The sequence below is a fragment of the Vicugna pacos genome, chromosome 27 (assembly GCF_048564905.1).
Source record: "Vicugna pacos chromosome 27, VicPac4, whole genome shotgun sequence".
Taxonomy (NCBI): Eukaryota; Metazoa; Chordata; class Mammalia; order Artiodactyla; family Camelidae; genus Vicugna; species Vicugna pacos.
In genome coordinates this window covers 13,883,956-13,897,793 of record NC_133013.1, presented here as the reverse complement: position 1 = coordinate 13,897,793, position 13,838 = coordinate 13,883,956, and the positions used below count along the sequence as shown (strand labels likewise).

General features: G+C 47.3%; 1 protein-coding gene across 1 annotated transcript in view; it reads right to left on the bottom strand.

Moving 5' to 3' along the window:
- Positions 1-3,071, bottom strand: part of FAM174B (family with sequence similarity 174 member B) — a 30,947-nt gene extending 27,876 nt beyond the window's left edge. The window contains exon 1 of the mRNA XM_072950724.1: positions 2,554-3,071. Within this exon, the coding sequence (XP_072806825.1) occupies positions 2,554-2,900 (347 nt within the window). The 5' untranslated portion in view covers positions 2,901-3,071. The remainder of the gene's footprint in view (positions 1-2,553) is intronic.
- Positions 3,072-13,838: the final 10,767 nt, after the last annotated feature.

Here is a 13,838-nt window from a genome sequence, read left to right as displayed (position 1 = left end):
CAAGCCAGGATGAAGCGCTGGCAGGTGGGGAAACTTCCGTGGGGGAGGGGGGTGGTACAGGTGAGATGGTCTCGGGGAGACTTCTCAGGGCAGAACGGCCAGGACGTGGTGACTGCGTGCTAGGAGAGGGAGCAGGTGGGGAGAACGTCCAGCCAGGGCAGCAGGCCCTCAGGAAGCCTTCAGAGGACTGTGGAAAGGCCGCAGTACAGACCACAGGGCAGAGATGGGGCTCTGGCCCTACCTTGGCCACAGACTTGGGAGTGTTACAGAATCCACTGGATGACTTACTCCACTCCCTGGGATACAACCTTCTCCTCTGCAAAGGAGCACATGGGGGCTGTGTACCACCCAGGCCCTTCCCAGCTGTAAAATGCTGTAAGTTCCTGTCCACATCAGAACCCAGGGTGGCAGCTGTTGACCTGCAAACTCGCCCCAATCAGAACACCCTGCTGGGGAAAAACGGCAGATCACGTCCATAACCGGCTTCTCCTAAGGAGTCAAACCTTCTCTCAACACGGCTCACAAGGCCAGCAAGGACCCATCCTTTCCAGTCCCAAGCGCTGGCCCTGCTGCTCAAACACGCGGCTCAGTACCCTCGCATCTGGCCCCACGCTGCTTGCTTTTCTCCCCCACTCCTGGATAATAAGGAGCAGACTGGCAAAATAGTTCAAATACCTTCTTAAACAGTACACCGCCTTGTGGGCTTGGTGGCCTATTTTGAGCGAAATGTTTCAAACCTCCAGGCTCAGAGCTGCTCTGGGCATCAATGTTCACTCCGAGTGAACCATCAGGAAGTCAGCAGAGGACTGCGGCGCACCCACTGAATGCCAGGCCGGCGTCGGGCACAGGGACCCGACACCCCCACCCTCCAGGACTGCCTGCTGGGCGTAAGCGCTGGGCATCACACCCGGAAGCCCAGCTGCACAGAGGATGCACGAGGCTGGGGCTGGGGGAGGCCAGAAGAGGAAGCAACAGCCTGGCTCGGATGTCCGGGAGAACTACCCAGAGGAAGGAGTGTGGGAGCGGGGCCCTGGGGCTGCAGGCAGTCACGGCGAGTGTGCGGAGGGAACTGGCCCCGGAGCAGGAAAGCACACGCCAGTTGTGTGGAGTGTTAGGAGGGAAGCGACAGAGGGGAGGCTCGGAAGGGCTGGCTAATGTCCACAAGGGGCACTCGGGCCAGTTTGCAAGGGTTCTGAATGCCACATCCAGATAGCAGCTTCCAGGAGCCATGGAAGTTTGGTAGCGGAGGATGGAGGGTGGTGGGAAGGATGGGGTGGAAAGAGGTCAGTTCAATGCCTGCTGCACATCAGGGACCAGCTCAGTGAAGAACAATGTGGCCTGAGCCGGGACAGGGGATGGTGGGGTGGATGTGGGCCCACAGGTCCCCCTTCTCCATTTTCTCAGGACCACTGACATTTCATCCTGTAGATCCACAAAGAAACACCTTGACTCAAAGTCACACAGCAACCAACAGCAAAGCTCAAGGGACAGCTCCCCATCCTGCCTTTCCAGATCTAGTTTCTGCTCCTGCTCTGCAAATGCTTCCCTGGAGAGAGCAAGCCTCTGGCCTCAAACCTCCAACAGCTGATCAAACACTCAAGCACACTATGTACACTTGAAAGGGGAGGGAACTGGCTGTGAGTAATTTACACACACACACACACACACACACGCCCAGATTTCCCAGCGGCCTGCCTGAGTAACAGGGCACATTTGGTTCTTTTCCTGCAAAACCAGAATTTCCCAGGTGTTGGTGATAATGTCCTACCTGCCCAGGGATGTAGCCCTTCCATCTCACTACTCCAGGAACCCCTGCCATCCTTCCTACCTTCCCACTTTCTCCCTGAACTTGAGCAACCTACAAAAGCCTCTCCAAGATGCCTCATGACCCTGTAAATCTTCATTGTAGCCGTTCATTCAGACAGGGGTGTAGGCAGAAATTCCCTGAGGCCACCAAAGGTCACCAAGCATTCTGGAGCCCAGCTCCAAACCTTGGCGCAAAGCTGCCTCCAACAGGTTTCCCCGGGGGCATCCCCACACGCTAGACACTGCTTCTTTTGGTAGCAGAACCAACGAAAGGAGAAAAAAAAAAAAGGCAGGGGGAGCAGGTGCCCTCAGAGGGAGAAGTAGTAAGGTGGGTAAGGTTAAAGTCAGATGGACCTGGATTCAAATCCTACTTCCACCACTGAGTTCACTTGGATAAGTCCCCTTGCCTCTCTGGAAAATTCTTCCTCATCTATGAAATAGGTATAAACGTAAATTCCGTGTAGGATGTCAGAATTCGGAGCGCTAGTGTTAGTGTGAAGCATTACCGAAGAGTTAAAAGGAATTTATATTATATCGTTCAAAGGCGAGAAAATTCCTAGAGTGTGTATAGCAGGGAAACCGGCCGAGCGCCGCCCTGCGGGGCAAGGCCAGGAGACTCAGGCTAGTCTGAGCGCACCCAGGCGCCAGGCCGGAGCATCCCTGCGCGCAGGTGCGGCGGGCGGGCGGTGACAGCAGGTTGGCGGCGCAGGTTGGCCCGCGGGGGTTGGAAAGGGGCGGCGGACCCACCTGAAGACGCGCAGCACCAGGCAGGCGATGAGGAGGGCGATGAAGGCGCACGCCACGATCACGGCCGCCTTCAGGGTGGGCAGGTCGCGGAGCAGGCTGGAGATGCGGGTCACCAGGGCGTTGCCGCTGCTGCTGGGACCGCCGCCGCCGCCCGCCGCCGCTCCGGATCCCGCCCAGGTGGCGTTCCCGGGCCCCGGGCCGGGCGGCGGCTGCGGCGGGAGCTCGGGTCCGGGCTGCGGCGCGGCGGCGGACTCGGCTCTGCTGGCGCGGGCGGCGGGCGCGGCCAGGAGCGCGAGCAGCAGCAGCAGCAGCAGGGGCCGCGCGGGAGGCGGCGGCGCGGCGCGCATGGTGCGGTCGGGAGGCGCGGGGCCGGGCGGGGCGCGGGCGGCGGAGCCCGGGGTCCCGCACCCGCGCCGAGGCCTGCACCGGGGGCTCCCGCGGCGAAGCGAGGCGGCTGCGCGGTGCTTGGCAGGAAGCTGCGGCGCCCGGAAGAGTCCGCGCCGCCCGTCGCCGCCGCCGCCACCAACACGTTGCACCGAGTCATTCGACGGGGCCGGGGCCCCACGTGGGCGGGGCCGGCCACCAGGCCGGGTGCGGGCCGCGCTGCGCTCCCGGCGGCCCCAGTTCCCCCAGGCCTTGGGACCCCTTGGAGAAGTAATGATGGCCAGGTGCCATGCTGCACATTGCGTTTTTTATCGATTTCTATTTATCTACGACTCCCTTAGGAGACAGGTATCTCTGTTATCCTCCTTTAATGGTTGATTTAGGACCCAGGGAGCTGGCTCACAGCAACCCAGATTGTGTCAGACTAAGAATCAAAGACTGTGCAACCTGGCGTAAACCTCCATTTTACAGTTTTCAGAAACTAGTGCCTCGAGAGTGAATGAAGTGGGTTGCCCAATTCCCTGTGCAGTGCATATGTTTCAATATACCTTCAATTTCCTTCTTTTTCTCAAAAAGAGTTTATTTCATGGCTTCAATTTTTCAGACAATTTTTTGCGCCTCTGCTTATGAACTGGATTAGGATGTGTGTTTCTGCATTCACAGAATTAACAGTCTCCCTCCCGGATTGAAGTTTCAGACCCCAGGGTACAACTGCCTTGCTGCCTCTGGTTTGTAAGCTAAATTATGCTTCAGTGAACAAAGACAATTATGGAGGTTCTAGTGTGAGGCCCAAAGGTGGGAACTGATGGAGGGCATAGAGGGCTTTCCTGGAGCACTAGGAACTACACTGAGGTCCTCAAGTTCCACTTTTCAACATGAAGATGGATCCTGGCAGGAAGCTCTTCAGTGGCAGGTAAACAGGTAAACACACATGACAACTACTCAGTGACCTTAACAACTCACTCCTGATCCTACTAGAGAAAGTGGCAGATAAATAAAGATAGTACAGTGTATTAGTTAGTTATTGCTGCCTAACAAATTATCCCAAATCTTTGTGGCTTAAAACACACATAAATTATATCAATTTCTGTAGTTTAGGAATCTGAGCATATAGCAGCATCCTCTGTTTCAGGGTCTCTCACAAAGGTGCAGTCAAGGTATCATCTGGGGCTGGGAGGCTCATCCGAATGCTTACCTGAGGACAGATCTGCTTCCAAGCTCAATCAGTGGTCACTGACCAGATTCAGCTCTTCATGGGCTGTTGGACTGAGAGCCTCAGTTCCCCACTGGCTATTGGCTCAAGGATGTCTTGCCACGTGGACCTTTCCAGCATGGCAGCTGTCCTCATCAGTATGTGCAAGTCTAGACGCCAACAGGGAGACTCTCTGAGTATGACAGAAGTCACTATCTTAGGAAACCTGATCACAGAAGTGACATGCCAACACCTACGCTGTCTATATTCTGTTGGTTAGAAGCAAGTCAGAGATCTCATCTGCACTCAGGGAAAGGGGAGGGTACAAGGGTGTGAAAATCAGGAAGCAGGATTTACTGGAGCATCTAAGAAGGTGTCTGCCACATACAGTGTGATACATTTTGATATAGTAGGATGAACAATAATCAGCTTATCAGAAGTCATCACCCAGGAGGTACTATTTGAAATGCACATTGAATAGTCCAGCTTGCCTTAGTGGTAAGAAATCTGGAGAGATCACATGATTTAGGTCTCTTCCAACTCGAAAATGCCACTTTACGGTATGTCAAAAATGTTACATTGGTAAAAAGCCAGTATTATCATATTATCATGATAGAATTCAGAAAAGAAATTTCTTAAAGAACCACTGCTGGCGTCCATGCATTTGCAGCACTGCCCTCTAAGGCATAAACTTCAGACATCACGGGATCATATTTTAGTCCTCATTAGAAATTCATGCCATGGTAAATAGGTCCTGGGCTTTAGAGCTTCTCAGCCAGGATGAGAGGTTTGACCACTGAGTGGCCTTGACCACAGACTAACCACAGAATCCAAGTCTTTTTAACGTCTAAAATGAGGACAATCATACTTAGCTCAGTAAAGTCACTGGAAGCATGCAGAAGAAAGAAGAAAACATTAGTATCCTTGTCTTTCTTTTGCCACAATTCATGGACTGTGGTAGACTTGCTCAACTGTTTAATATTGACTTAACACCAAGAAAGTAGGAAGCATAAGTGTTAGATTTTTTTTTTTAGTTAAGTGAAACTTCAGAATCTTTCACTTTTCCTGTTTATTTGCTGTGCAAATCATCACAACAAAGAATTAACTTATAAACTGCCCTAAATTAGAGTTGCTTAAACATTTTAAATTAACCCAAACCATAAACAAAGACATTTTTAACATGGAACACTGGTGACAGACAACAGAAACCAACTTGGGCTGATTTCAGAAAAAGGGAGTTTATTGGAAGCAGGTTGGTCTGCTTCCAGAATCAACTGTAAGTTCGAGTAGAAGTCCTAAAAGTGTGGTCTGGGGTCTCTAAGACCCTTTCAGGGAAGCTACAAAGTCAAAATTAATTCTATCATAATAGTAAGATGTCATTTGACTTTTTCACTGATGGCACAAAAGCAATGGTGATGAAAACTAATGGTGCCTTAGCATGAATCAAGACAAACCCTACTCATAGTAACTGTAGTCTTCACAACTATGCATAACAGGAAAAAAAAAAGATCCAGTTTCACTTTATAGTGTTTTTAGTAGAGCCATGAAATTATTAAATCTTGACCCTTGAGAACAGAACATTTTGCTACTATTAGAGGTAATGAACGAAAAGTAGGCATAAGTCATTTCTATGGCACTTTGAACTGTCTTGAGAAAAAGCGCATGTACAGTTCTCAGAGTCTCACACTGAACTAGCCACTTTTTTCATGGAATACTATTTCTAATCAAAAGAGTGCCTGACAAACTTCAGACCTCGTCTTTGGCAGGCACTTTCTCAAAAAGGAACAAGAATGAGCCTGTCACTTCAAGGATAGCAACTGACAGTACTGTAGTCAATGATAAAATTTGAACCTTCAAGCTAAAATCTGAATTTGAAGAAAACTTGTCAATCAGGATGATTTCTGCTGTGAGCTGGACTGCTTCTCAGGACTTCAAGACTTTTCTGATGAGCTTGGTGGTGATACAAAAAAGTATGCGGGGTTTTGATATTATATAATGAAATAAGTCAAAATTTGGAAGATCTGTGTAAATCAGCAAAACAATTTTTCCACATGGCCAAAGCACAATGTTACATAATCATGCTTGGGTAAGAATATTCATTCAAAGTGCAAGATAGACTAATGGATTTTGATGAAACAGAGTACAGTGGTTCATTGATACAGTTCCAGATTTCACACTGCAACTAATCTTTAACAAATTACTACTTGCAAGTTTTGCTGTTTAATTAAAGAAATATATCCACACCATCAAAAGGCTACTAAAATGCTTCTCCCTTTTCCAGCTGCATATCTGGGCGAGGCTGGATTTTCTTCATATTTTTCAACCAAAACTACCATTTGCAACAGATTGAATGCAAAAGCAGATATGGAGGGTAGGGTATAGCTCAGTGGTAGAGTGCATGCCTAGCCAGCATGCATGAGGTCCTGGGTTCAATCCCCAGTACCTCCATTAAAATAAATAAATAAATAAACCTAATTACCTCCTCCCACAAAAAAAATAAATAAATAAACATTTTTTTAAAGCAGATATGAGAATCCAGCTATTTTTAGACATTAAGAGGTTTACCCAAAAATGTTAAAACAATGCCACTCTTCTAATTTTTTGAGAAAATACAGTTGTTTTCATAACAATGTGTCAAGGTTAACATGTTATTATATTTATGACTTTGTTTCTAATTGAATTAATAGATATTTTAAAGGTTTTTCCATTTTAAATTTCTAAGGCATAAAACATTAGCTGTGGCCTCATCATTGATGCCTTTATCAGGTTGAGAAAACAGCCTTCTATTCATAATTTGCTGAGATATTTCATCAAAAATGTATACTTTACCTTGTCAATGCTTTCCTTGCCTCTATTGAAATAAATAATATTCTTAGTCTATTAATGTTATGAAGCAGTAGTTTTTGAATGATAATCTATTCTTGCATCCTTGGTATAATCCTCATATGCCAACACAAGAGAAGTAATTTAATCCCAGCACATCATTTATTAGCTGTGTCACCTTGCTTAAATCTCTTATGCCTGTTTCCTCATCAATAAAATAAAGATATTAAGAGACTCTATCTCATCTATTTACAATAGGCAAAACATGGAAGCAACCTAAGTGTCCATCAACTGATGAATGGATAAAGAAGATGTGATACATATATGTATTACTCAGCCATAAAAAAGAGTGAAATATTGTAATAATGTCATTTGCAGCAACATAGATAGACCTAGAGATTATCATACTAAATGAAGTAAGTCAGCCAGAGAAAGACAAATATCATGTGCTATCACTTATATATGGAATATAAAACGTGATACAGATGAACTTATTTACAAACCAGAAACAGACTCACAGACATAGAAAACAAACTTATGGTTACCAAAGGGGAAGTTGGGAAGGGATAAACAAGGAGTTTGAGATCAGCAGATACAAACTATTATACACAGAATAAACAACAAGGTCCTAACTGTACAGCACAGGGAATTATCTTCAATATCCTATAATAAACCATAATGTAGAGAATATGGAAAAATATATATATACATGTATAACTGAATCACTATGCTGTACACCAGAAACTAACATAACATTGTAAATCAACTATAAAATAAAAGTAAAAAAGCTGGGGAAAAAAAAAAAAAAAAAGAACCTATCTCATGAGAGTATGTCCAGGACTAAATGAGTTAATACTTGTATCATGCTTAACACAGCATCTAAGAGATGGTACTTGCTCAGCAACTGTTAATTATTAAGGTATCAAGCAATGAAGGAACACTGAAATAGGAGAAAATATTTAACTGTAAATTGTTTTTCCAACCTTTAAAGCTCACCAATAACCAGGGGAGAGAGTTTCCAACATCCCGCTTGGGACACCTCCAGGGACAGTAGCTGAGAAACGAAACGGGTTACCTGAGTGAGTTGTGTCTAGACCGCTTTGAATCCGGAGCAGGAACAACCACTGGACAGCTCTCACCTGTTGGCTGGTTTTACAAACGTCAGCCCCAAGGAAATTGGTCTCAGGCAAGTAACCTAACCATTCAGAAGATGAACATTCTCCATTCTCTGGGACTAACAGCTGGCTTAAAATGGAAAGACACCCAAGAAAAAAAAAGATTAGAAGGAAGTATACCAACATGGTAACAGCCGCTGTCCCTAAGTGCGCTGTCATGGGGCATTTGTATTTCCTTCTTTTCCCTACCAGAATTTTCTAGCCTCTACAACGAGCACGTATTAATTTGGGCATCTTTTCAACGTGCAGTATATACGTTAATCTGAACGCTGTTGTTGCCTAAAACGGATAATGACATGAATCACCTTCTCCTTTATTTTTCAGTTTTCTTTTTTGGATGGAAGTACTGGGGATTGAACCCAGGGCCTCGTGCATGCTAAGTACACTCTCTGCCACTGAGCTACACCCTCCCCTCACAAATCACCTTCTTTTGAATATAACTTCTGGGGGAAAGGTTTACAAAGAGGACCAGAGATCAGACTTCAGAGCGCGTATAAGGAAAATGTGAAAGGCAGACTTGAAAACCTCAGAGCAGGCCCCCTCCCCTCCTGTTCCACCTCACACCCCCAACACTCTTCAGTAGAAATAATTTTTAAGGACAGACTTAATGGGGGTAAAGAAGTTCCAGATAATAACGGCCACTATTCTTTGCATTTTACACGCGTCATTGCTCTTAACCTTCCAACCCTATTCTACAGATGAGGAAACTGAGGCTCACCGCCATTTCTCAGTTTACGGACTTGAGAGGGACCATGTGCTTCAGCAGTGGGAGAGAGGTCTGTCCTGGGGGGCGGGGGGGTCTCTATAGTCCTTGGGAAGTTATTTCTAGTCCAATTTGGAGAAGCAGGTGACCGCCCATCTTCCTGAGGGGCACTTGTGGCAAAGAAGTGGACGCAACTCAGCCAGAACCCTGGAGGGGGAGGCAACCCCACAGTGTCTGCGTCAATTTTTCATTTAACTCTGTTATGTCAGCAGAGCGCACATCCTCTGGAAGGCTTCTTACCGCAGCTCCAGATATTTTAAGGGCTGGACAGCATAGGGCATGAGGAACTATATGACATGTGGCCTCTGGCCTTAACGAAAGCCATTCTAATTTGCAGGCAAGACCTATTGGCTGGTAATCTAATCACTAGGAAATAAAGTTTCCAGGCCCCTGAGGAAAAGGTCAGGGAGAGTCGGTAATAGGTTCTGAGAGTACGACACAATCATTGCTAGAGAAGTTCAGACTGGGAACTAATATTTACTGAGTGCCCACTGTGTACCAAGCTCAACCTCACACGTGTCGTTTCTTTAGTCCTGACAGCAACCTTCTGTGGTCTGCCCTGCCTCCCCACCCCAGAAGGATTGGGGGTAAGGGCCTGAGGGGTCCTATGACTGTCTGAGGTCACACCAGCACCAGGGGCCAGAAGCCAGGTCTCCACCCTCCGTCCGTCTGACTCCTAGTAAAGCAGAGACCCTCTCCACACCGTCCACTGCACCATCACTGTTCTCTGCTGCTGAAGCCTCCACCAGGCAGTGAATCTCAGAGTGTGTTTAGGAGAGCAGGGCTGGCTTAGAGGGAGAAATTTCTGGAACCCTGTTCAAAACCTCTTTTGCACAGGCCTCAGCACTGTATAAAACATACTGCCGGAATACCAGTGAAATGCCGTGTTCGAATCAAATTCTAAAATGGGCTCATTTGCACATATTTTTTGCCATCTACGTAATAACAGGAATTGTATTTCTTTCATGTTTAAGTGCTTGCACAACTTCCTCCCACTTCTCCTAGGTCAGCTGGCAGGCTTGGAGTAACCCCACTCGGGGGTGGAGGGGATGGCAGGGAGGAGGATGCCCCAGCTTCACCGTCAACCTGTCACAGTGCTCAGTGACCAAGTGGCCAGGCGGGGCAGAGGGAGTCACGCAGAGCTGGTTCCGGGCAGGTAAGTGTGTCAGGTGAGTTGGTGTCAGAGGACAGGTAAGCGCGTGCCGGAGCTCTGGCTGTGTAACGCTGTCTCCGGCCAAGAAGAGGGGAGGACTCAAGAGGGCACGTTCAACTCAGCCTAACTCAGGAATGTGTCTGGTCTGAGGGTTCCCTGGATGCAGGACTTTCCCTTATAAAACCAGGCACCTGTATAGCGAAGGATGGAAACTGAGTTTGGGGGGGTGGGCACACCGTATACAGAGCTATCATGTTGTGCACGTGAAACTTACATAATGTCATACACCCATGTTACCCCAATTAAAAGTCATTCTCAAAGCAAATTCAAAATAAAAATAATAAACCAGGCTCGGTTCTGGACAAACCAGGACAAGCTGGTCACCTTACCCAGACTCCCCGGGCTCAAGTGCTGTGAGCCCTGCCCTGCCGCGTGCACACCCCACCCTGTGTGCTCCCAGGAGGGCGGGCTCTGCTAACAGCCCACATGACCTGTTTCCTCAGCGTCAGGCACTTTCCGGATTTACCTCACTGACTCCTCAACACAGGCCTGGGGGGGAAACACAGTTATCACCTCCTGCCACTGATGAAGACACTGAGGCTTCAAGAGGTTAAATAACTTGTATACAAAATAGTTCCATCAAACCAGCTTCCACCCACATTTGAGTTTAGGAAGGGTCTCTGTTCTCTGCTTTCCAGAGTTTGCCAGAGAGAGATGGAGGGATGGAGGGCGGGAAGGAGGAAGGGAGGGAGGAAGGAAGGAAGGAGAGAGAAGGGGAGGAGGGAAAGGAGGAAGGAAGAAAGAGGGAGGCAGGGAAGGAGGATAAGAGAGAGCATGAGTGAGGGAGGGGAAGACTTGACCGTCCTCCCAGCAGAACGGGCTGCATCTCAGAAATCAGACCCATCCTCAACTCCCTCCCGCTCAGCTCTCCCCGGGGAGCTGACAGCCCACCAGCTGCAGCTCATTTTATTCCCTGCTAGAAATGAGAGTATTATCATATGATATTCATGTCTATTTTTATAAATAATTCATCTTTTTTTATTGCATGAAAGTAAAGTAGCCTGAAGCTAGAACATTTAAAAGGAACGCTGGTGCCTTATTCATAAAATAATAATGTGCTGGTTTGCCAGACAGTTTGTAAAAGTCCTGAAGCTAAAATACACCGAGTTCTAGGTCTATTTTTAGCCTGGAAAAGGCCTCCCCATGTCTTTCTCAGTTCACACATGATAAGGACAGCGTTATGCTTTCTCTGAAACCAGGCTTTCCCAAATCAGTTGCATTCGCACAGGGAACTCTAAAAGATAACTTGGTAAATAGGCATATTTATGAAATCCAAACCCCCAGTACACAAATGCTTTTTTTAATTGCACAAAAATAAATTATATACAAGAGGATAATGGAGCCTCTGGTCAACCACGGCTCTGGGAAATGGGGTGATGGATTGTTACCGTGTACACAAGTCTTTTTACCAAGCCTGACAGGGAGATTTCTTTTGCAGAGCCACAGTGATGCCAGAGCTGGAAATTCTTAAAAATAATTGTTACCCAATCAGATTTGCACCTCTGTGTTATTACAGCTTCCTCCTTCCCCGATATTTTGCACTAGTCTTTCTCAACATCTTTGTTTCATCATCTGTGATGTTTTTAATACTAAGATTGTTCTTATCAAATTACCACCAGGAGGACACACAATAGACTCATAATATCGGTTGCCTGTGACATTGGATGACCAACCAGTTTGCTAAGGACTTTCAGTGTTTAACCTAGAAAGTCCTAAGCAAACCAGGACCAGTTGGTCACGCTATCTATGCAGAGGGAGTCTGGGTCACTGAGACGGGGTCCGGGAGAAAACAGTGACTCTACACCCTTTCATACGTTTGGACTATTAAACCCTGTGAGTTTCTGATCTATTCAAAAAATCAGCTTAAAAATATTCTGTCAACATCAGGTAAGAGGATTTTTTATTTAAATTAGTAGATCTCTAGATAAACAGTAAGGCCCTGCTGTAGAACACAGGGAACTTTATTCAATATCTTGTAATAACCTATAATGAAAAAAGAATATATATGTGTAACTGAACCACTACGCTGTACACCAGAAACTAACACAACATTGTAAATCAACTGTACTTCAATAAAAAAAAATTAGTGGATTTCTAAGAATAGCAAATAGTTTATTATACCCACGTGAAACTGAAAGCATTACATTTACGTTCTGCTTTGTTTATTATTTGTTTCTCAAATATACCCTCAAAGGACTTTACAGTTACTCTTTATAGGATGTGAGGGCGATCTGGCTGCGACATCTGTCACCCCATTGATCTCCAGGGTTGGTTGGGCTGATCTGGCTGGCTAGGCAGGTGTCCCCTTCCTCCCTCACCACTCCGGGTGCATCCCTCCCAAAGCTGGGTGCTCAGTGGAAGACGACGCTCTTCCCCGATAGAGGAGGACCGTTCTTCTTGGTCAAGGGTGTACAAGTAGCTGTGCTGCCCTGCCAGAACTTCCCAAAAAGCTCTCAAGGTCATTTACTCTTTACAAAAGGACTCAAAACTTTGCCAGTTTCTTTCACACTTATTCTCACAACACGAGTTAATTGGGGTTTGTTCTGTTGTTCCATTTCCCAGATTAGGAAAAGGGGGCTTCAGCAGGTGATCTAACCTGCCCAGGGCTGGACATGAGTGTGTGAGGACCCTCTCTCCCCTGGGGCATGCCTCGTCTTTGCTGGCCTCCTTTACATCTGGTTAGTGTTGTCGAACCATGGAAACGGCAGACGGTTGCCAAAAAGAAATTTTTCTATCGAAGTTTCTCAAGTGTCCCCTAGGACAGCCCGCTAACAACGAGTGATGACATAATGTTGGCTGAAGGAGCCCTCCCAGCCAATCCTGCTGCGGCAAAAAGTGCCACCCACAGAGACACTTTTTATGGGATTTTGATAGGACACAAAGTCCCGAGGTGCATGTGTGGAGAGAGTCCCAGTCTGTGACCTGACGGCGGACCATCTGTCCACAGCCCCTTCTGCAGTTCAGTGATCCGTCTTGTACGCATCAAAGTCACGTCCACTCGTTTGCTTCTCAAAATGTAGATTTTGAGAGGAGAAGACCAGCTGGGCAGAACTAAACAGACTGCAGACTTCTTTTCCCAGAAAAGCAGAGGGGGAGGCGGGGGAGCAGGGAGGGGGCAGTACACCCTCCCGATGGCTGTTTGTAAAATAAGCAGCAAATGTGAGGCAGACTCCAGCCTGCTTGGTGAAAACACACCAGCAACAGCGTCTCTGCGTGTTTCAGGGTCTGCAGTTCCACGCGGGGGTCACCCCCAGGTCCAGAGACATCCCCTCTGTGCCTGTCCGACTGTGATCCCACGACTGGCATCATCAGCCTCTCAGTGAAGGCTGGAATTAGGTTTCACATCTGCACAAATTCATGTTTGAAGTCCCAGCAGAGCTTTTTGAGGGACTGGGACACAAGAAAAATAAGTTCTGAGGTGGTCCTGAACGGCTCCTCTCCCCACCCCCACTGGTTGAATTCCAAACTTTTACCTCTCTCTGGATGCCTCTCAGCCCCACTCCAAACCCTTCTATCTCACGAATGACTTGTCACCTGCTCCCCAAGAAGCACAGCTCTGCATCTCTCCCCATCTTTCCCTGCTCTTCTCCAGTCCAGGGATATGCCCTTCATTCAAGACCTTCCCCTCCACCTTCATTCTGGATCCTGTCTCGTCCATCTCCTCTAAGGCGTTGCTCCACGTGATCCTTCAGTCCTCCACCAGAAGCATCCCATTCTGGTTTCTCATCACTTTCA